Below are 21,506 nucleotides of genomic sequence, written 5' to 3' on the forward strand. Positions count from 1 at the left end.
CGGGAGCCCTCGTGCCCGGTGTGTGCCCGGGAGGTGACGCTGTGCCCGCGGCCCCGGCTCGCTGGGGCAGCTCCGCCGTGCCCGGGGGCGGAACCCGGCCCGGGAGGGACCGACCACCTGCTCCCGCCGCGTCCGCCAGGGGGCGCCCTCGGCCCGGCCGTCAGGGGAGTGCTCCGGGGAGCCCGGGACCGACTGTACCACGGCCGTGAGGGGAACGCTCCGGTGAGCCAGGGACCGGCTGTGCCCCGGCCGTGAGGGGAACGCTCCGGGGAATCCCGGGACCGGCTGTGCCACGGCCGTGAGGGGAACGCTCCGGTGAGCCGGGGACTGGCTGTGCTCCGGCCGTGAGGGGAGCGCTCCGGTGAGCCTGGGACCGGCTGAGGCGGCCCGGCCGTGAGGGGAGCGCTCCGGTGAGCCTGGGACCGGCTGAGGCGGCCCGGCCGTGAGGGGAGCGCTCCGGTGAGCCTGGGACCGGCTGAGGCGGCCCGGCCGTGAGGGGAGCGCTCCGGTGAGCCTGGGACCGGCTGAGGCGGCCCGGCCGTGAGGGGAGCGCTCCGGTGAGCCTGGGACCGGCTGAGGCGGCCCGGCCGTGAGGGGAGCGCTCCGGGGAGCCCGTCTGAGGCCCGGCCTTGCAGGGTGTCCGGGTGCGCTCCGGTGCCAGGTGAACCCCGTGGCTGAGGCTGTTTGCCGTATCTCAGTCGCACCACAGTGCCCGGCTCCACAATCCCAATCTTTATGAGGCAGAAGTGTCATATGACACAGGGATGACTGCCAAATATCAGCCAGTTTTGACATAATGCCTTGGCAGAACACAGAGATGCTCAGAAAGGAGACACAGTATTAATTCTACTAGAGAGACTGGTAATGTCAGCGTCCTGGTCTCACGAGCTTTTGGTTTCACTTTTTTTTGTTGTTTGTTTGGTTTTTGGTTTCTTTTTTTTTGTTTGTTTGGTTGGTTGGTTGGTTGGTTTTTGTTTGGTTTAGTTTTGTTTGTTTTGTTTTGTGGGGGGTTGTTTGTTTGTTTGGGGAGTTTGGGTTTTTGTTTGGGGTTTTTTGTTTCATTGTTTGTTTGGGATTTTTTGGTTTTGTTTTGTTCCACTATTTTCTCTAATGCTAGCATTTTGCGGGTGGGTACACTGTGGCTGACAAACTATTGAAGGAAGTCCCAAGGTTTATAGCAGCGCCAAAGGAGGACGGCTGACTGCATAGAAGAGAGAAGCTAAAACACTGTAGCTGAAGGGAACACACTTGAATTAATTCCTGTTCATAGTACGTCCTAGAGATGAGGAAAGATGTAACCAGGAGCTTTGAGCAGCGACTTGAGATGTTGCAATAGTAAGAAGCTGGATGTCCATAATTGAAATGCCTGTCAGATGTAGCCAGGGCAGATGGAAACAAGATCGTTCAACTTTCTGTGCAGAGGAAGGGAACAGGATTGCCCTCAACGCCAGCAGCTAGTAACAGAAATTCGAACTATGGCTGAGCAACGTGTGTTTTCATGTCACAGGGGCTGTGAGCTACCATGGCAGTAGCACACACAACAGCCAGCCCGCTGCTCCAGAGGGAATGACAGCTTCCGAGCCATCCAGCAGAGACTGAGGGTCCCTCCTGCGCACAGAGACAGTCCTGCTCCACCGGGAAGCCAATGAGCTGAACCTCAAGTCAAAATTAGAGAGCTCAGGTACCTGCTAGTTTTCTTGAATACTGATAGGATTTTGAGCAGGGATAGAGAGAAGCAAGGGAGACCAGAATGCACTCTTGAGAACAAATTCCATCATGGCATTTTCCTTATAATTACTCATTCTCTGGCAGTGTTTTTTCTGTATTATTCTTCCTTATTCCAACTTCAGGTGTTGAAAAGAAGTCAAGTATAGTCACTAAAAATACTATGTAGCTAATACAGTTTAAGCAAAAGAAGAAACAGACCACTCAGAAGGCCATGTTAATAGCCTTAGCAAAGTTAGAGTAAAGAAGTGGTTAAGGATCTAGATGATTTAATCCAGTTTTAAGAAAAGGTTTTACAGTGAGCAATTAGATGCTGTTTAAGGAATTAATCGCTAATGGGTCATTAACTCTGACTGGTATTGTACAGTTAACAAGCCGAGGCAGGATTATTAGACTCAGCACCCAATTAAGGAGGAGAAGATATTTACAACAAAATGAACAAATGGGCTTTTAAAATGGAATGGGACAATTTGAAAGAAAGTGTAGAACACAGAAAACTAGACAGGCTGGAAGAAAGATGTGTTTGCATATGCCTCTGTCTCTTTATTTGCCCACTTCTGTGTAGCTGGTAAAATATTCATTTTAGCAATAAACTCACAGCTTTCCTTGAGGGACATGACTGCACAAAGTCGATCCACTTACAGGGTTCACCTGTACAAGATGTAAGAAAGACTAGTTTAATATGCCAGTAAAAGAACAACCACCATATCTTGCCATAATCTTTATTTGTTTGCAGGTGCTGGATCAGGACCTTATTAAAAGTGAGCAGGTATCTTCAGTTGCTCCTTCTGCTGCCCTGTCATTGTGGTTTTATCTACTGCCAGTCTTTGACTATCTCAAGTAACCAAGCATCAGCGCTGCTGACAGCTGATCAGGAATTAGAGGGCTTCTTTCCAACGGCTTTACAGGATACAGAAGAACTGTAGGTAAGAGAAAGGGAGGGTAGTAGTGCCAAAATATGGGAAAGTACTATTGAAATCTTGGGGAGTTGCTTATTAACCATGAGCAATAAGGACATGTGAGAACTTTAGGGCAGCAATTTAATGTGCTTACCTGCAGGAGGGTTTCCAGCTTTAGAGCCACAGCTGGACTGTAGCCAAGTAATGACAAGTGGGATTGTTCCTACCCTGAGAAGGAAGAGTGTGCAGAGCCTGTGCAGTCACTCATTAGTGTGTGTCTCCTGCTGGCACAAACCAGGCTATGCAGGCACTTCTCAAGCACACCAAGAGAAATCCTTCTCTTGCAGCCACCAAAAATGCCATCCATGTCTTTTTGCAACTGGTGATGCAAGCAAAGCTTACCTGTGAAAGGACCACTAGAATAAGACCTAAAAACTGAAGCAATCCGATTTTTGTTCTCCTTCAGGTGTCTTTACGAGAAGTTAGCAAAATACCTCCCTTGTCCTGACAGCAATGGCAGTTCTTTTCCTGGCAGCACTTCCTCTGTCTGCCAAGGAAGCAAAGAGATGTGTGCTGGGAAGGGTGGGCACCACCACAAATGCACACACAGTAGAACTGTCAAGTCCAGAGCCCAGCAGGATAGTCTCTCCCAGCAGGGCTTCATTCCCCCCAGAATGAGGTCTGAGGAACCACTTGGCTTCCCTGCATGCCCTGGACCAGCATAGCTCAGGGGAGGGAAGCTGGGGGTCCTGAACAGTGAGTGCTCTGGTCCAGAGAGGCAGGTTGTATCTGCAGGGAAGCTGGGGACAGAGGAAAAGGCGTTTGAAAACAAGAGGGATTCCTATTATCTGTAAAAGAAGCTCTCCATACAATAGATGGGGGCTGCTGTGGAGAAAGCTATGAAGGGATGTTTAGAAACTGCTGTCTGAGGTTAAAAAGCTCTCCAAAGTGAAGCTGAACAAGGCTGACATACGTGTTTCTGACTGGACTCTTAAAAGATACGCACAGATTGTGAAAATATAATTAGATGCCGGCCTTTGTCTGGCCACAACGAGTGGGAAATGGTGAAAGGAGAGGTCTCCCAGTCTGCATTGAATCATCCCCAGGACACAATGAGGGCACTTGTGCATCCTTCTCTCTTCCCTAATGAGAAACATTAATTGCCACAACCTCCCGAGTGTGTAGAGCACCCCATGCCCAGCAGAGGAGAAGGGGTGTTTCATTACAGCTTCTCAGCCCCATTACAGGCAGTAACGGAGATAATGAAAAATAAAGATGCCGCAGTTTTAGTTTGGGCAGCCTGGCGATGGGCACTGGGTGGGCAGGGAAGTGGGCATGGCCCAGCTCTGTGCCAGCCTCCAGGGGCTGTCCTGGGCAGCCAAAGCGGGCAGGATGAGCTTGCCAGGCCCCAGCCGGGTGTCAGTGCCCAACCCGAGACCGTCTGTCTGTCCCTGTGGGCAGCTGGGCTGCAGGGGGAAGGAGCCCTGTGGGTCCTGCTAGTCCCCTTCTTTGCAGAGGCAAGCACTGTCACTGACTCAGGTCTGCAGAGCCCACCTGAGCCTGGCACTGCTTCACAAGGGCAATGGGGGGAGTAGTGTGCCTGGCCCAAGGACTGCAAGGGCTCTAAGCCCCCCTCTGCCCACTTCCATCTGGGCACACTCTCCATCACAGGGATGCAGGCCCCAATGCCACAGCCAGCTTGGGCAGGGTTCTGTTGATGGAGGACAGAGAAGAGCCCACAGCCAGGCATCTCCCACCCCTCCGTACATCACACGGAGCAGAGGCTCCAGCCCAAGATGCCCATTTGGGTTCAGAAACATGATACACAGCCTCCATGCAGATGGTACCATTTAATGGTGTAGAAGTAGAACCCTCTCCCCAGGTACAGCAGTCCTGAGCTCCCAGCCACCTTACATAGCTCTTTGCCCTACTGTAGCTTTTATTACAACTAAAGCATCCAGCCAAGGAGGGAGAGCAAAAGAAACTGTTTTTCCTAAGCTATCAGGCCCCTAACTCTTCAGGAGTTGTGGAAAAGGGAATTAAAAGGACCACAAAATACAAAAGCAAGTCAAGGTGTAGGGGAAAGGCGAGTGTAAGGGACAGCCCTCCTGTACCTGGCCATCCATCCGTGGCAGCCAAGGCAGGGTAAGGGTGTCCTTCAGACGTTCTGGGATGCGCCTCTCCCATGGCTTTCTCCCAGGTGCTGAGAGGGAGTTCAGATTGTCTGCCAGGGCTTGCCGATGGACTGGATGTGCTCCTTGGCCTTCAGCCGCAGGGCAGCAATGCTGGTGTTGCGTGGGTCTGCCTCATCCAAAGGGAACTTGTCCACAAAGGTGGCCCCACACTGATAAGGCGGCGGCGGCCCCATGGCTCCCAGGGGCTGCAGCGCGTGGGTGACTGCCGGAGAGTTCAGGAAGGGCGGTGGCGTGTAGCTGCCGGGCAGGCTCTGCGGCGAGGCCACGAAGCCAGGCAGGGTCTGCAGGGCCGTGCTGCTGGGCACCGGAGGGCTGAGCCACGTCTCCAGGGGCAGGCTGCTGCTCAGAGGACCCATGGGTGCTGCCTGCGGCGAGCGGTTGAATGAGAGGATGGGCGAGTCCTGCAGCTTCATGGAGGTCACCTCCAATTTCTCCTGCCGCCTCCACTTAGCCCTTCTGTTCTGAAACCAAACCTGCAAGCAGAGCTGTATCAGCCAGGCCCCGGGCAGTGGAAGGAGGCTCACCCCTGGCTGCAGCGGTGAATGCAAAACAGAGTGAGGGAAACACACCTTGCCGAGCTGGGGCAAAAGGGAATTTGGGGGGCTCGGGCGTTCTTCCACGACCCACAGCCCTGCGCTCGGTGGAAAGCAGTCCCGCAGTGGAGCTGGCCCGCCCATCCACCCGCCACTGCCCTGGCACACAGCAGATTGAGCGGCCCCGGGCTGGGGCACGCCGCTCAAAGGGCGGCAGCAGCACCGACGACGCGGCTGCCGGACGCAGGTCTGCCCCGAGCCCCGCGCTGTCCCGCCGGCCGGGCCGGTTCGCGGCTATGCGGCAGCCCTGCCCAGCGCTCCGGCGGGGCCCCGAGTGTGGCCGGAGCCGGCTGCGGTCACGGGCCCGCGCGCCGCGCCCGGGCTGCTCCGGCCGCCGGGACCACGGGGCTGCGCCCAGGCGCGTCGGGCCGGGCCGTGGCGGGGAGCCGGGCCGGGAGTTACCTGGACGCGGACTTCGGGCAGATTGACCTTCATGGCCAGCTCCTCGCGGCTGTACACGTCGGGGTAGTGGGACTTCTCAAAGGCACGCTCCAATTCGTGAAGCTGGTACGTGGTGAAGGTGGTGCGGTTTCGCCGGTGTTTCTTCTTGGGCTGTTCCTCTTCCGACGGCTTCCCCTCGCCGCTGCTGCCAGCGGGCAACTCGGGGCTGGTGCTGCCGGGACAGTACGGCTCTACGAGGGGAAGACGGGAGGTCACCGGCGGGATCTCCCCGCGGGGCTTGCCCGGGGGCGCGGGGGAGCGGCGCCCACCCGTCCGCCCCCCGGCACCCGGCGTTCGTCCACAGCGCTCACCTTGGAAGCGCTCAGCGCGGCCCTGGGGCTCGGCCGGCGGCTGCTCTCCGGGCATCTTGGGCAGGCAGTGCCGGGGCCCCCGCCGGTCCGCCTCCTTGGCGCTGCCGTCGGGCGGGAAGGGGCCCAGCAGCCCGTCTTCCTTGGTGAACCCCAGGATAGCCTCGATGCTGTGAAGCCTCGACGGGTTTCCGCCGGGGCTCCGCGCCGCCGGGGCGGCCAGCGAGAAGGCGCCTTCGGCCATGGCGAGCGGGGCGCCGGGCGGGTGCATGAGGCTGCCGGCCCGGGGCTCCGCCGCGCCGCTGCGGTCTCACCCGGCCTCAGGGCGGCGCGGGCAAGTCTGGCACGGTGTCGCCGGGCGGGCTGGCCTCCCTGGGGCGGGGGAGGAGTGCCAGGGGGCGGTAAGCGAGAGGGAAGGCGAGGCCCCCGCACCTCTTCGGCGTGGAGGGGGAGGCAGGGCATCCCCCGGCCCCCGCCGGCCGCCCCGCCCCTCCCCGCCGGCCCCGGCCCCAGTCCCAGCCCCAGACGGCGCCGGGCGATGCCATCCGGGGCCCCCGAGGTGGAGCGGGGCGGCCCCCCTGCAGCCGGGGGCTGGCTGGCCCGGGGCGAGCGCCGCGGTCGGAGCCCCGGGACCGGGGCAGCGCTGTCAGAAACCGCGGTGGGACGGGCGGCGAGAGGCGCGCCGGGCACGGGGGGACAGAGCTGGGACGGCGGGAGCCGCGGCAGCCGCTGCCGGGGGCGCGGTAAAGGGGACTCGGCGAACGGGACGGGAGGGGCGGGAGCCCGGAGGTGCCGGGCCGGAGGACAGCGGGTTCCCGGCACGGCCCCGCGCTGTTCGGCGGCTCTCGGAGCCTCGCCGCGTTTCTCTTGTCCGACGGCCTCAGCCCAGATCCCTCCCGGACGGTTTGTAGGTGCGCCGGTTTCACGGCGGCCGCTCGAACGCTGCCCTGCGGGACGATCCGCGGCCCCGACCCGACTCAGAGGCTCTAGGGTAAAAGCCGCTGCGCTGGTGCTCTGCGGGACCCTCGCCCTGCGCCCGATTGCATCCAAAGGCATTTCACAGACCAGGCGCTTCCGGGCAGGACAGACGCAGGAGGTGGGCTCAGCCTCTCAGACTTCACAAACCCGAGGAAGCTCTAAGCAATATTTGCGAGGAAGTTTTCAAGTATGCTGCTAGAGGACAGAGCCTGTGAGAAGAGCTGATTCGGTGACCCTGTACTCCACGATGCGAGTGGGGCTGGGGGCGGTAGCAGGCAGGACATAGCTTCATGGGGGATGCACAAAATATTTTTGGAGGTGAGGCAGGGAGCAAAATCCCACACATTTCTCTTTGTACTTGGCTTGGTGGAAGACGTGGACCTTCCACAGAACCAACCAGATAACAGCATCAAGTATCCTGCATCTATCTTTTCCCTGCTTTTGTCTTTGTGTCATTTTCACACCAGCACTTCCCAGTTCCTCTGAGGCACCAGCTACCTTTTGTCCCAGGTTGTTTATGTGACAAACGCAGTAACATCCAGAGTGATTTTCAGTCTACACTTAGCTTTAGGATACTTCCATTTGAAGCCTGAGGAGAGTGAATGTGGAAGAAAAACACCACTGCTACTGCTTGTTCTTCCAGATATATTAGCTAGTCTAATAAGTATGACCTCTCTCAATAAATCTGCATTTTTTATTCCCCTTCTGCCCTAACAGGCTCCATATTATGTAGATTTTCTCAGAGGAATCACTTCAAAGATTGCCAGTGCTTGCTTCTGCCAGCGTCCACACCTTTTGCAAGTTTATGTTCTGATGTCCCAAAGTAGATTTCTTTTAGGAGTGCACGGCTTTTCCTAGCTTCAGATGAGGTTTGCCTCAGTTCATCACTGACTGCTTGGGGGTTGGTTTGAGGCCGAAAGAACTCAGACCTCCGTTTGCACAGAGGGAAGAGGCCAACAGAAGAGACAAGAAAAGGTTAGTGTGGCTTTTGTGGACACTATAAAGAGCCAGTCAATACCATTGTAGGGACATTGGAGGGTACTCAAAGCAATCAGCGAGGGGCCATTGTGTTCCTTTAATCTACATGTGTGTTTCCCAGGAACTCTATTAGTGAAGATGAATGAACTGTGCAATGTCCCTAATTTCTTCTAATTTGAAGCTGGGGGTTTACAGCACTCAAAATCAGCACAAAACACACCTGTCCCTCCAGAAGTCCTGGGCAAAATTAGGAATCAGTTTTGCTTGTTATAGTTAAGAAAGATAGGAATGTGAGATGAAGGAGCAAAAACCCTTTAGTCAGTGTCATAAAGGGCATTGGATCCTGGCACAGATGCTGCTTTTGGGATACCTGTCAAAGTTGTCAGTTATAGAGTCAATACTCGGTTTTTTGCTGTTAATCACAATATGAAGGCAGGAAAAAAGCTTTCCAGCCCTGGAGCACGGTGCTTGAGTTCCACACAGGACACAAGAGACCTTCCTCCCTGACAGAGAAGGTTCCTCTTTGTTCAGCAGTAGAATATTCCACTTGTGTTTTCCATGTGGAGCTACATTTGTCACTGTAGCATCCTTCTAGCAGGCGAGTGGAATTGTTGAAAGAGGAAGCCACTCCCTTGATCCCAATTTGAAAAAATATCTGAAAAAAACCCCTTAACTGTGTAGCAGAGCAGAGAGAGCTCTGATGCTTCCAGCTCTAGATCTGTCTTTTCTCTCTTGCCCTGCTTCAGGCACAGACTGTGTGACACGCATGAGGCATTACAGTGCTCCAGGGAGGGAAGAAGTCTAATGGTTCCTCTGATTGCACAGAGGGTTTAGATAGGCAAAGAACGGTAACTGAACTTTTCCCTTTGGGTCTGATGTCCTGGCTGTCATTTGAATCACTTGCAGCCCTCTGGGATTCGTATCGTATTAGTATGAAGCCTCAGGAACTGATCCTGTGGTACCTCCCAGCTTTGCAAAGACCATTGATCTTTGGGAACTTGTGGGGGCAACCAGAATCAAATTTGAGAGTATCCGTTAGGGGATGAAACAGGCAGCCTTTGTTACTTGCCTTTCCAAGCGGTATCCCCATTTCATCACCTTTTTTATTTTTTTCCAATGCATTATTAAAATTTCTGCTGAAGTTATGCTTGGAGAGTAACAGAAGTTCTCAAGACAGACCATCTGTAAAGTGCAGCAGTCTGCTGTACCTCCTTCCACATGTACAGTGAAGACTAAAGGGAAGTAATTTCCATCCTGTAGACACTGTTGAGACATATGCATGGGATGTGGCTTCATGCAATGAAATCAGCACCATAAAATGCCACAGGTTCCTCCTTCCTTTTCTCCTGCCTTTTTTTTAATGTCCAGGTGAAATAATTACTGCCTTGCAGAGCAGAGATTTGAAGCTGAAGTCGCACTACAGGAGAGACATCACTCTCCAGACCAAAGATGTGCAGCAGGGGGGACCTCCCTGAAAGATAAATGGGGCTTTCAAGATTAGACTGCAAATCAACAGGAGGGAAGCAAGGAAAAGGAGGAAATATTCACCTAGAGTGAACCTGTACCATCCTGCAGTTTGCATGCTCTGTATCATCCAGCAGATTGATAAAAACAACCCAAAAAAAGGAATTTTTCCGCCCCAAAAATTCCTAAGGGCACAGTTTCAGAAACCTCTTGGAAGCATAATGCATGAGGAAGCTGTCTCCTCCTGTCACTGTATCACTCACACTTTCATTCTTTTTCTTCTGGGCTTGATCTGCCCAGGAGAATCACCTCCCAGAGTCCTGTCTGGCACCCAGGAGTTGCACAGAGATCTTGTCCTGCTGTCTGTCCAGGCTGTGGGTGTAGAATAGGCTCTGGGAGTCAGGCAGCCCTTTCTGGTGGGAGCACCATGGCATTTGGGCCTGTCATGCTCATAGGGAGGGAGGGGAGGTTCATGCTATAAGGCTATATTAACACAATCCTTCTTTACTTGTTTTCCAATTAGCCTAATTGAATTCGGATTGCTTAAGAGTGGGCACTAGAGACATTTATCTTGATGGGATGACGGTCTTGAGCTCCAGCGATCCTATTAACTCTAAGAACCCAAATCCCAGGTAGGGTCGGTCCAGCAGTAGCTGCCATGTGACCTAACCCTTTAATCTGCTCCTGACAAAGACACACGGACACACGGACATGTCCCTGTCCATTCTCCCACGTGCATAGCTGCATGCACATGCGTACACGTGCATTTGTGCACAGATACGGACACAAACATTCCCAGACTCGCATACCAGCACATGCAGTGGCTGCCCTGTGCCCTGCCCCCAGGGCTGAGCACCTTGAGAGCTGCATGTACCTGGGGTGACCTCACCACCTCCTGCATGTACTCATGTGCCTCCCCAGGCCTGTGCCTAGCGGCTGGAGCTGGGAACAGCCGGTGCTGGAGGGATGAGCCCTGCAGGTGTTGCCAGGGGCAGGCAGCCACCTCCAGCGAGCTGGAGATCAGGCTCCTGCTGAGAGCAGTGCAGATTCGCCCCCGCTGCCCTGGCTCTGCCACTCCAGACTAAATGTGGGAGCTCTGGTCTAACAGTGGTGCCTAAGGCAGCTCACTCCTGTACCAGTAGCACTTCAGTGGGGCTGGGTACCCATCCTGTGCCAGTCCCAAGCCACCTCCCAGTCCCGCTTATCTCTGCCAGCCCTGACACTTTTTTTGGAATCTCATTAATCGTTTGTTTGGTATTCTGACTGTACTTTCTTCTCTGACCCTTTAAACTGTGAAAATGCTGATCCTATATCTGCTGACAAATTTAATTAGATCCTTTAAAGCACCAGATGCTTTCAGTAAGATTTTTGGGATGTCCCAAGTGCATTTTAATTCAAAGGTCAAAACCCTTAGGCTTGTTTATTTTGGTGTCTTATAGATAGGACAATTCAGTCTGTAAAGCAACACAACAGTGTGGAGACACCACCCAGATTTATAACCAATGCAGAGGGAAATGCATTGAGCCTCACAAACCTCAGGCTGGTTGAGCTGAGCTGGTGACTATTTTATCTACTTTATGTAAAGACCTCCTAAAAGACCCCACTTGTCTTTCCAGATAGGTAATTAGATTCTGTGGTGCCATGTGAGAGCAGAATCCCAAGAGGAAGAAATCAGATCAAAAGTCTTGGTGGGTTTAGGCAAAATAGTTCTGATGCTTGAGGGACCTGCTGAAGATAGGTTCTGTCCACTAAAGAAATTACTTGTTGGATGAGAGCCATTTAATGCACTAGGACATCCTCTGGAAAGAGCAAGGAAGGTCAGAACTTGTAAACTCTGTGTTTCCTAGGTGAGGAGGAAATGAGCAAGAAAAAAAAGTATATTTTCTTAATGCTACAATGGGGAAGAAAATGGATAACAGGTTTTCAAGGGAGGGGAGGGGAGGGGAGGGAGAAAAGACGAAGAGAAGAGGAAGGAAGCAAGCAAGGAAAGAAGGAAAAAAGAAAGAAAGGAGGTAAATAATACGTAGTGAATTTGTTAATTTAAAATTATTATTTTTACTTGATTGGCTAGAGACAGAAAGAGAGAGAGAGAGAAAGAGACTTATAAACCTGTAGGAAGGTGCTACATGTATTAATTTTCAAATTTAATTTCCAGGCTAGCTCCTGGAGAACTTACAAAGTCATTCATTTTCTAGAATTCCTTGGGAGTGGCAGCCTGCATGTCCCATAGGCACAGGCAGATTTAACATTAGTGAGAACTATGCCTCTCCTCAGGTTTAGGTGCCCCACCCTGGCATAACCTTCCATGTTTAGCCTTCGATGGAGACAACTCCCAGAATCAGTGTGGGGAGCTGCTTTTAGCCTCATGCCGGTACCCCCAGCCCCAGAATTTGGCACACAGAGCGGACAAGCAGAGAGTCACTGCTGTCCCTTGGTGTTTGAAGTGCTTTGAGAGGCTGGGAAATGAAAGCAGCCTGGAGAAGCCTGCATTGCCCCAGAGCAGAGCTCACTGAGAGCCACCAAGCCTTATTTCCTACAAGTCCCTACTTAGTATATATGACAACATTTTTGGCCCAAGATGTTGAGTTACATGCTTCACTTTTTGCCTTTTGCTACACTTAATACAGAGAGGATTTTAAAAATCATGGTTTTGCAGCAAATGTCAATATCTGACCACTGTGTTTGCCTCAAGATGCTTGAAACAGACATGTTCTTATAAGAAATATATATATTTATTTCTGAAAGCAGATTAAATGAGTGGATACCTCTATGTGATGTATCAGAAGTACGATTTTGTTCAAACATACACATTTAATAGCATTTGAGTCATGTGGAAAAAATGGAAAAAGGCACATTTTTTCCCCAGTATTAATTGTTTTAAAGCCATTTTTTTTCCATGGGGGAAAAAGTTATGTTCAAAACTGAGGATCAATTCTAACTTCCTTCTAGGCAGTCCCAGCAGGTGAAATTTTACTCTCCCCTCAGGGTTTTAAGTCTCTCTCTCATCACTTTTCTATATTTACACTGAATGCTCTAGAGCTAAGTGCCTCCCTCTGCCTGCTCTCCCTCTGCATCCCCAGCAACACAAGACTGAAGTTACAGCCTTTGGGCAGTGGTGGCTCTTCTACATCATGGAACATTTCTGCTCAGCTGCCTGTTTCATCTCAGTGAAGGTGGCTTGCGCCTTCTCTTTGATGGCATCCATGTCCATATTCTGGATGTTCTGCAGCTGGCCCAGGATAGAGTCCTTGTCTTCTTCCTCCTCCTGATCTTCTGCCACCATCTTCTGAAGGTCTTCTGGCAATCCCACATCATCTCCAGCCATCTGTATTTGATTCTCATCCAATTCACTCTAAAGCAGGAAACAAAACCAGCAAATGTGAGTATTTCTGCTCTCCCAGGATCTACCAGTGATGCCTCTTGTTTTGTTCTTTTTTCGGTTTTTAGGGAGAACCGAAACATGTACAGATTTTTCATTCAATTTTTTGTGTGCAACTTGTGAATTCAGGGCCTCAATCAGCCTCCATGAAAGTTCTAAGATTTTTCGGGCAATGCCAATTATATTTCTTTGAAGGGCTTCAGCACTGTCAAAACTGAAGCCCTCAGTGTCACTTGCCATTTTAGAAATCTTTGCCATGCTGATGGTGCAGGAATTCCATTCCAAGTTATTTGCATCCGCCAATGCCATGCTGCAGGACACTAGTGAGCCTGTCAGCTGCTGTGCTGTGCCTGTCAGCTTCTGCTCAATGAAACAAGAGCTATAGAAGAGCTGAGGTACCATTTCCTTATTCGATTGTTGGGCGGAGAGGTGCAGGGGATTTTTAGGTATCAGCACTAAACTGAAACCTTCTGGAAGAATGATGCATTAAACTTCAGAACGAATCACTGGAAAAAGGGTCCCCCACCTTCCCAAACCATGTCTGAACTCTGTCTAGGTCTTTGGTTGGCCTCTCTGAGTTGTGATGAAGAGCAGGGGCTGCCTGGCACATAATCAGTGTTGCAGTGCTGGTAAGTGGGGTAATAGGAGGACTTGGACAACAATAGAGAGGAGGGAGGTTGGTTGTGAGTCTGAAAAAGCAAAAGGAGACAGGGAAGAAACTGGTTAAGCAATTAAAAGGGCTGAGATGCAGTAAGCACTACATACACTTGCTTCCTGCCTGCCCACTGAATCACTCCATCAGTGGGATTATGTCAATTTTTCAAACAATGGTGATTTTGTTCACATTTTCTGGTGGATTCTGATGGATCCAGAGCTCAGAAGAACAGGATATTTCGACACAGTTCACACATCAAAGATAAGCATTAATGCCTCATTACATCTCCAAAATTAACCATGACAGCAGCAAAGGCCTGATATGAATAAGCAGCAATGCTATCAGCAGGGGGTGTTTTTTAGAGTGAGGGGTCTGGGTTTTGCATGAATGAAAGGACAAATGAATGCAAGGACATATATGAGCAATGTCTGTGTTGTTGCAGGCCATAGCAAGGACAGGCAGGGGGGTGGTCAGCTGCATAACCACTATTTATGGTTCCGTACTTTCACACTTTCTGTTTGCAATGACTGTACCTCCCTTTAATCTGATTTTCCCCCATATCTCCTGTGAAACTGTAGGTAGCTCTAGCAGGATTGTTACTGCTATGTGGATAAAATGGGTGAAGACATCTCTTCACCTTTTTGATAAGGGTTGCTGGAGTCAGATCTGTGGGAGCTAGAAACAATCTCCTGAACAGAAGAGGTATTTTTTATTAATTTTGTAGCAGGAAAAATGGTTTTAAGCTTTTATTCAGCAACTGATAGCTATCAGAGGAGTTAACCCTTTTGAAATCCTTGCCAGCAGCAGTAGTGGATGATAAAAAAATGTTAATTACTGAACAAGCGCCCCTAATCAGACAATCACACGTTCTTTCCTTTAGGATTAATTCAAATTTAAGGCATCATCACTGAACACTACTGTAGTGATTCACATCTTTGGCAATGTGAACAATTGTCTGGCATGTTCTTGCACCAAAGCCCACTGTCCTATGGAAGTCTGGGATGTGATGTGCAACAGTTTGGGGCTTCAAAGTGTTCTCTGACTAAAAACAAATATACTGAGATATAGTCTAAAGCAGTACAATTCTGCCCAAGCCACCTGCCTCTACCCACTTGGCATTTAGCTTTAATAGACCTAGAATGAGCTTCAACAGGGTGGGGCTGCTCAACAAGAAGCAAAGGAGCACATGATGCATGTACGGCCTCTTTGCTTCCTTCTAACATTTGAGTGTTTGATTCCTGTTTACTTTGATTTGAAATGGAAAAGTGAACATAGAAGCAACATCTATTTTACTAAATTAAATATGCCTGGCACTGGTCTCTTGCCCCAAGGCCAGTTGGCCTGGGAAAACCCACTGGGATGTTTTTGAACTCTGCTGCCCTACCAAACAGGGTGGTCCCATCTAACTGCCATTGGGAACGCCTGTCCTAACTCCCAAACTGGCCGTGGGAACTGCCTGGGAGAGTGCCCAGGCCAAAACTGGGTCAGACATTATTCTGACAATTCAACAGCATCGGCGGTAGAGTCTGAGTGCGTGCTAATATTTTTTTACCCTGATTATGCCTCTGATGTAGTCACTCCCAGATCTGTTTTGCTATAGATGCAATAGAGTTCTTTACATATACAACAATACACAGGTAGATGTGAGCAGAAAACTCTCTAAATACCTGATTTGTTACAATTTGACAGTAAAGCCCTCTCCAAATTAAGGTGCAAGGGTCCAGTTCAAGCATACCAACTTTATTTTGTAGCATTAAGTGTGTACAGAAATGAGAAAAAAGGTGAATGAGAGAGGGAGAAGGATTAAGATAGCACAAGCAGGACATGGTCACCATCTGACCATCCCAGGGGAAATTCCTTCTCTGGCTCCCACAGGTAAAGGATACAGTTTAACATTAGACAGCGCCGTGTCCGCTGGGCAGGAAAAGCAATGTCCCTCAGGGAGAGACACAGTCCTTGCCCACGGGAACAGCAATGTCCCTCAGGGAGGCAGCTTCTGTCACTAAAAGTTTTGTTAAGCTCCCTCAAAGGGAGACAACGGCCCTCCACGAGGCGAGAAGAGCAATCAAAGTTTGGTATTGTTTGTTTAATGGCACTTTCGTTCCTCTGAACAATGATGTTAAAGTCTTCTGTGCAACTTAAGGAGCAAAGAAGACCAAATGCTGGTTCAACGCTGCTTCTATGAAGTCTACTTGTAAACCAAAAAGATCAAAGCTCACAGACTAATCCACAAGGGAGCCAAACTCTTTTCCAGCATCCCTGTGTGATGTACTGCTTTCCTTGTGCCTAACTTATCCTGCCATAACATTTACCTATGCTTATGTGCAGACATCCTTAGGTAGCTGACTCCAGACCTTATCCTGTGATTCATCACCTATAATGCACCAGTAACATACAAAATCAGAGTTCACCTTGTCTTGACCTGCAGGTGGGACATAAATAAGCAATACAGCAGCAACACCGTCCTTTTGCCATTGAAGGGCTGCAAATACCTTGCAAGTAGCTATAAGGAGAAAAATGTTGGAACCAGCAGCCTTCCTCCCCAGGAACACCTTCAGAGAATCCAGAGAGCACAGCTTGGAGCACAGAGCTGCTGAGTGGGAACTGCTCCCTCCTGACATCTGCCTTGGGACTCCTTTTTCCACAGCTCACCATCAGCTCATGCCCCTGTGTTTAGGCCTTGCAGAAATTAATTGATTACTGAATCCCAGTTCAGGAAAAAGGCAGCAAGTGGATAAGAGAGTTTGGTGAGTTTAAAAAAAATATTATTAAAATATTAATGTCTGTATTTATGTAGTTTTTAAAAATATTTTGTATGTATGTGATGCACTACATACACCAAAGATGAAAAAGTTGTCCATAGATCAAATGTCTCATGGCTAAAAACATCTTTCTGATGACAAACCTAAGTTGACAACTCTGTTAATAGGATTAGGTTCATTAAGGGTCTACTTTCTCTTATAAATCTGGCCCAGATAGCATACAGCTTTAGATTTTACATGGCAAAGGGGGGCCCTGCTTAGTCCTGAATTTCATGCTTTTACTTAAAGTGCTTGCTAGTGATTGATACTGGTAATATTCAGTGTTTCTAGACCATACTAGGCTACCTGAAATTACTTTCAATTTTCAAAATATTTAATGCATTATCACAAGCCTGAGAGCATTTGCTGCCAGTGTGTTGTATTACAGCACTGAATTGTTTTTCAGGGACACATTAGCATGCATGTAGTAGTTTCATTTTCTTCCTGCTATAACATGTTTTCATAAGGGCTGATGAAAACCAAGAAATGCTATATAGGGAGAAACAAATGCAGGAAAATGTGTCCTGCAATATTGTTTTCTGGCTTAGAGCTACTCTCCAACCTTGGAGACGAATCTTCTATTGTTATTACTGAAATATGGCCTTGGAGAGCACTTGGTACATGCCAAAGCCAAGATCCTACTGGAGATGGGTCAGAACACCACTGCATACTTGTGTGTCTGTGAGGAGCTCAGCCAAGGGGGACTGGTGACCTGGACACCATCTCCAGCTGTGAAAAGCTCTACAAGTGGGAGAATTTGAAAACCAGAGACACCCAGCTCCACTGATGTTTAGCTGAGACCTGGACACTCGAGTATCCTGGAGCTTTCCAAAGCAGCCCTCTTGGAGCTGCAAGCTCTGGCAAGACGCGGGGTAAATGCTGTTCAGGAGCTGTGGCAGCCTATGCCTCCGAAAGGAAAGCAAGGCCTAATGATATTTTACTCCTCAGCTGCTAATTAAAATGCTGGTGTTTAGAGACTTAGACCTCCAATCCAATCAATCACTTAAAATCTTGGACTTAATTTTTTTGCATAATTAATCTTTCTGTAATTAAACTCACCCTCAGGGTATGTTGTCCAGCTAGAGCACCAGAGGAACCAGGCTTTACGAGTGGAATACATCTTACCTGAGTTCAGATGTCACCTGGCTTCCCTCTGGAATAGACACAGCCACTGGGGGGTGACCCAACTCCACCCTGAATGCTTATTTAAAAGTTTGGCTAGATGAGGCTACAGGTGCTGGTTTCTTCCTGTTGATGATGAGTCCCTAAATGACTTGTTTGGATTAAGCACTACATTTTTTAGCAGCCAAATTTACAGGAGAGAGATTCTTTACCTTCCTCCATTTTAATTAATCAAAAAGCATGGGAAAGTACTGATCAGAAAATGAGTGGTAATGACTCAGAGCTGGCAGGTGAGTAATACAAATAAACTTTCAAATTGCTAAGAAGCACATATCCTTGAGGGGTATAAGTGAAATATGCCAACATCTTCCCAGTAGTGACAGATCAGAGCGAATGTGTGATCCAAACCCCTGGGAAGAGTACTCTGTCCTGTATTACGTCTCTGCTGCCCATGGCAGAAGCCTACAAAATAACACAGTAATTAAAAAAATTATTTGAAATATGTTGCTTGAAGATTTTACTTTCAATATTTTGGTTTTCCTGGAAATAATTGACAGTGCCAAGATCACTAAAGGAAAAGGAATGGGCAGTTTAAAATTGGTTGAAATTTGGCCTCTGGACTAGATGAGCTCATGAGCTACAGGCTTACCTTGGGCAGTCTGTACTTTTCTCTCAGGTGAACCCTCAGAACAGCTCGCTCTGCTTTTTTCTGCGCAAATGCTGCATCTCTTTCCATCCTGGAAATCAGAAAAAATGTTCCTTCAAGATGCTAATAAAAACAATCTTTTGAACTAAACCAGTTGCTTGGCTGCGAAAAGCTACGCATGGGAGTTATTGCCCAAGATAAGTAACTTGTCCAAAGGCAGAAAAGGAGCAATAGCAATAAAGTGATGCCAAGGGGCCACACTTCCTGTGCTTCTGTTACCTGTGAATTTTCCTGGTCTTTCTTTGTGCATTATTTGTTTCATAAGAGCAATGAATTCTGAAGCTTCCCGGTATGGAAGAGCACTGACTTAATCAGTGATTTTATAAAATTTTTCTTAGATTTAAGAACTGGTCTGTACCTTTTTTTTTTTTTTTTTTTTTAGATTACGTATGCATTTATTTGCGAAATGTGTCTCCTCAAAGATTTTTGGTAACATGTTTCAGTATAGGTATTTTGGCACATAAAAGCTACTTCCAAATTAAATATTAATGAGTGTTTGGATTTTTCTCCCTCTAAGAACAAAACCCCCACAAACAAATCTAAAATCTGAGAAGTTCCCAAAGCCTGGTTGGTTACCGGTTCTAAACTGCCTGAGCACAAGTTCAGCAGGGCATATTTACTCATTTGGTCTCCACTCCCGCACAGCTGAGCACTGGGCAAAATCTGTGGAGCCCTGAAACAGGAGCATGCTCTGCCCATGTCAGAGCTTTCTGACACAGCACCACATCTCATCCAGAGATGATCTTTTCTCTTAGAGTTTCTAACTGTCCTATGGGGGTATTCCTGCTCTGCTTCCTCGGTACAGCTCGGCAGGGAAAGGACACGTGCCCCACTTAAAAACAGTACAGAAGTAATTCTTTTCCCAGGCATTTCCCTATCCCAGGAATCCTGTGTTTCTTTGTAGTCTCCCTGAAGCAGCTTCCTGCCAGCAGGTGGTCATTTCTCTTTTAGATATCACTTGACAAAAGACAGAGCAAAACATTCTGTGCTTTTTTTCCAGACCAAATGAGACCTCTTTAGGGCTTCCTGATTGAAATGTCTGATGCTAAATACAGACCTGGATACCTCAAATTCCATCAGTCATTAACCTGGCACCTATAATCATCTTACAAGAAGGATTTACACAACCATTATGTAATTGACCATTAGAGGAACAGATGCATTTGAGATTTAAAAGTCAATCGTTTTATTTATAATTATGCATGGTTTGAACTCCTACACACCCCAAGTCTTCCATTTTACTTGTTTTCATAAACACAGGAAGTGATAAAGATTGTCTTTACAGACAAAATTGAGACTTAATTGGTTTTAAAGTTCTGCTTTATTTAGTAGATTTTAGGAAAAAAAAATCTTAAACCTTTGCTCAAGATAAGAGAGCACTCAGTACTTTTTCAGGTCTGCCACAATAAATGTGGACAATGAAATATTACATATTGAAAGTGTACTCCATGTGGAGTTCTAGAACAAATCATATACATTAGAGAATTAAATCCTGCACTACAAGCATCTTGGAAAATGTTTCTAGATAAAGTAACATCACCTAGGAATGAGTCCAGCATATCAAGCTGTGGATGGAGATAGCAGGAAAGCATAGGAGAGAGTTACAAGATGGGGGGCGGGGGGGGGCGGGAAGAGGGAATGTAATATTTTACCATTTCCAGCTGAGGAACTTTTATTTTGGAAAGTCTTTCTAGCAGAGATTCATCTACTTTTTTAAAAAATAGTGAAGAGCAGCATGTTTGGCTTTTTCTTGGGTTATTTTCATTTGCACAAAGTTACCAAGAATCAGCCCCGTATTCATAATAAGGGAACAGGTACTCACTTCTCTTCCACCATTTGCTTTTGATATTCCTCATACTCCTCTCTGGTCATTCCTGCAGCTGCTGCTGGATCAGAAGGAGTGCTTTCTTCTTTGCTTTCGTCCCCTCCACCTCCAAGTCCCAAATTCTTTACCTGGTTGCTCAACATACTTTTCATTAGAAAGGCCATCTTCTCAAAAAAAGGAAAAAAAAACAAAAAAAAAAACCCAAAACAAACAAAACAAAACAAAAAAGGAGCTATAAGAAAACAACTCCAAGAAAGCCAAACAGAAAATGTTTTCAAACACAACAGTTGTAAGCGAGAGAGTTTCTACAGCCACATCAGCTCTTCAAGGGCACAATGCTAGTGAAACGTGAATGCCAAAACCAGTTTGTCAGCCATAATCTGGATTAAAGAAAGAACTCCTTAATATATAGAGGCAGATGGTTCAGATTACTCAAAAAAAATCATTAGATGCAACTACCTACTTTTTCTATTAATACTTTAAGCTAATTGTACACACACACACACAAAAATCAATTGTAGTGTGCAATAGCATTTTGACATCTTCAGTCTTGAAGTTTGCTCTCACTTTCACAGAGATCACAACATTCCCTGGATTTGAAGTTAAAACCCGCTTGACTCAATAGCCATAATAAAACAGCAAAATTCAGGCTACTGAGCAGAAACCCCTCAGATTTGAGATTTGAAAACTTGAATTCTTCATTAAGCAAAACCCCTTATTCTTTTTATCCATGCATATTTTATCCCACTGGACAGAAATATTTTGTGTGGTTTTTCTTCAGCCCCTCTTCATAAGGCTGGTTTATCTTGCAGATGAATGAGGCATCACTGTTATGTTTACTTTATTTCAAGAAAGTAACCCCAAAGAAAGCAAGTCAGATCTTCCTAGTGTACTTTCTTCTGGGTTTCTGTCTGCTCTTCCCCAGGCTGTCTCCATCTAGACCTCTGCTTTGGTGCTGCATAAAACACCTGCTGTTTGTAATCCTAACTGCTGATGAAGGATGAATAAATCTGAATATGTATGCCAGAAAACAGTATGGATACCTTTTGGGTCTAGATTGTTTCTGTTGGCCCTCATCTTTCTAACCTTTACCCTCACCAGCTCTACTCAGGGGAGGATTTCCAGGATCTGCTACCTAGGTTATAGACTGTTTTGAGAAAGAGAATCACCTGCTAGGTTTCCAAAGTTCATGAGTTTGGGTTTTGAGCATTTATCCTACTGCGATGACTGCATGTGCCTTAATGCAGCATTCTGGAATTTTGATTATCTAAATGGTTCTCCCAGCACTCTCATAATTTCGATGAGAACAGAGAGATGGGAGGATTCCAATTTGCCTAATGCCTTAATCTATATTACAGACTTTCTAATTAAAGCAGACCTATTACTATTAAAAAAAAAATAGATCAAAACCAAAACCAAAACACCACAAAAAAACCC

General features: G+C 48.1%; 2 protein-coding genes and 1 long non-coding RNA gene across 5 annotated transcripts; 1 reads left to right on the forward strand and 2 right to left on the reverse strand.

Moving 5' to 3' along the window:
- Nucleotides 1–163: 163 nt before the first annotated feature.
- Nucleotides 164–12,694, forward strand: LOC118698944 (uncharacterized). Of its 2 annotated transcripts, none has more exons than XR_004981992.1 (4): nt 164–222; nt 1,508–1,681; nt 2,462–2,651; nt 12,662–12,694. It is a non-coding gene; the product is annotated as an uncharacterized LOC118698944 (long non-coding RNA). The 2 variants fall into 2 exon arrangements; XR_008508945.1 differs by lacking the exon at nt 164–222 and adding an exon at nt 281–315.
- RAX (retina and anterior neural fold homeobox) lies at nt 4,840–6,432 on the reverse strand. 2 transcript variants are annotated; one of them, XM_036402502.1, is made up of 3 exons: nt 6,189–6,432; nt 5,815–6,110; nt 4,840–5,292 (listed from the first exon to the last, which is right to left on the reverse strand). In XM_036402502.1, exons 1-3 carry the CDS (start codon nt 6,430–6,432, stop codon nt 4,840–4,842), a joined length of 993 nt encoding a protein of 330 aa, XP_036258395.1. The 2 variants fall into 2 exon arrangements, with proteins under 2 accessions (XP_036258395.1, XP_036258396.1); XM_036402503.2 differs by having other exon boundaries at nt 5,815–6,044; nt 6,165–6,432.
- CPLX4 (complexin 4) lies at nt 12,676–20,233 on the reverse strand. The gene is made up of 3 exons (XM_036402506.1): nt 20,067–20,233; nt 18,188–18,275; nt 12,676–12,933 (listed from the first exon to the last, which is right to left on the reverse strand). Exons 1-3 carry the CDS (start codon nt 20,231–20,233, stop codon nt 12,706–12,708), a joined length of 483 nt encoding a protein of 160 aa, XP_036258399.1. The 3' UTR covers nt 12,676–12,705.
- Between the last annotated feature and the right edge of the window lie 1,273 nt (nt 20,234–21,506).

The sequence above is a fragment of the Molothrus ater genome, chromosome Z, assembly GCF_012460135.2.
Source record: "Molothrus ater isolate BHLD 08-10-18 breed brown headed cowbird chromosome Z, BPBGC_Mater_1.1, whole genome shotgun sequence".
Lineage (NCBI taxonomy): Eukaryota > Metazoa > Chordata > Aves > Passeriformes > Icteridae > Molothrus > Molothrus ater.

What these genes read in the sequence shown, in the direction of transcription:
- RAX (XM_036402502.1), bottom strand. Translation starts at nt 6,432, where the DNA reads ATGCACCCGCCCGGCGCCCCGCTCGCCATGGCCGAAGGCGCCTTCTCG. An exon ending in GCAGCCGCCGGCCGAGCCCC is followed by an intron (nt 6,111 to 6,188) that starts AGGGCCGCGCTG and finishes GTGGGCGCCGCT; the next exon opens with CCCCCGCGCCCCCGGGCAAG. An exon ending in TGCCCGAAGTCCGCGTCCAG is followed by an intron (nt 5,293 to 5,814) that starts GTAACTCCCGGC and finishes CTCTGCTTGCAG; the next exon opens with GTTTGGTTTCAGAACAGAAG.
- CPLX4 (XM_036402506.1), bottom strand. Translation starts at nt 20,233, where the DNA reads ATGGCCTTTCTAATGAAAAGTATGTTGAGCAACCAGGTAAAGAATTTG. An exon ending in AAGCAAATGGTGGAAGAGAA is followed by an intron (nt 18,276 to 20,066) that starts GTGAGTACCTGT and finishes TCTGATTTCCAG; the next exon opens with GATGGAAAGAGATGCAGCAT. An exon ending in AAAAGTACAGACTGCCCAAG is followed by an intron (nt 12,934 to 18,187) that starts GTAAGCCTGTAG and finishes TTCCTGCTTTAG; the next exon opens with AGTGAATTGGATGAGAATCA.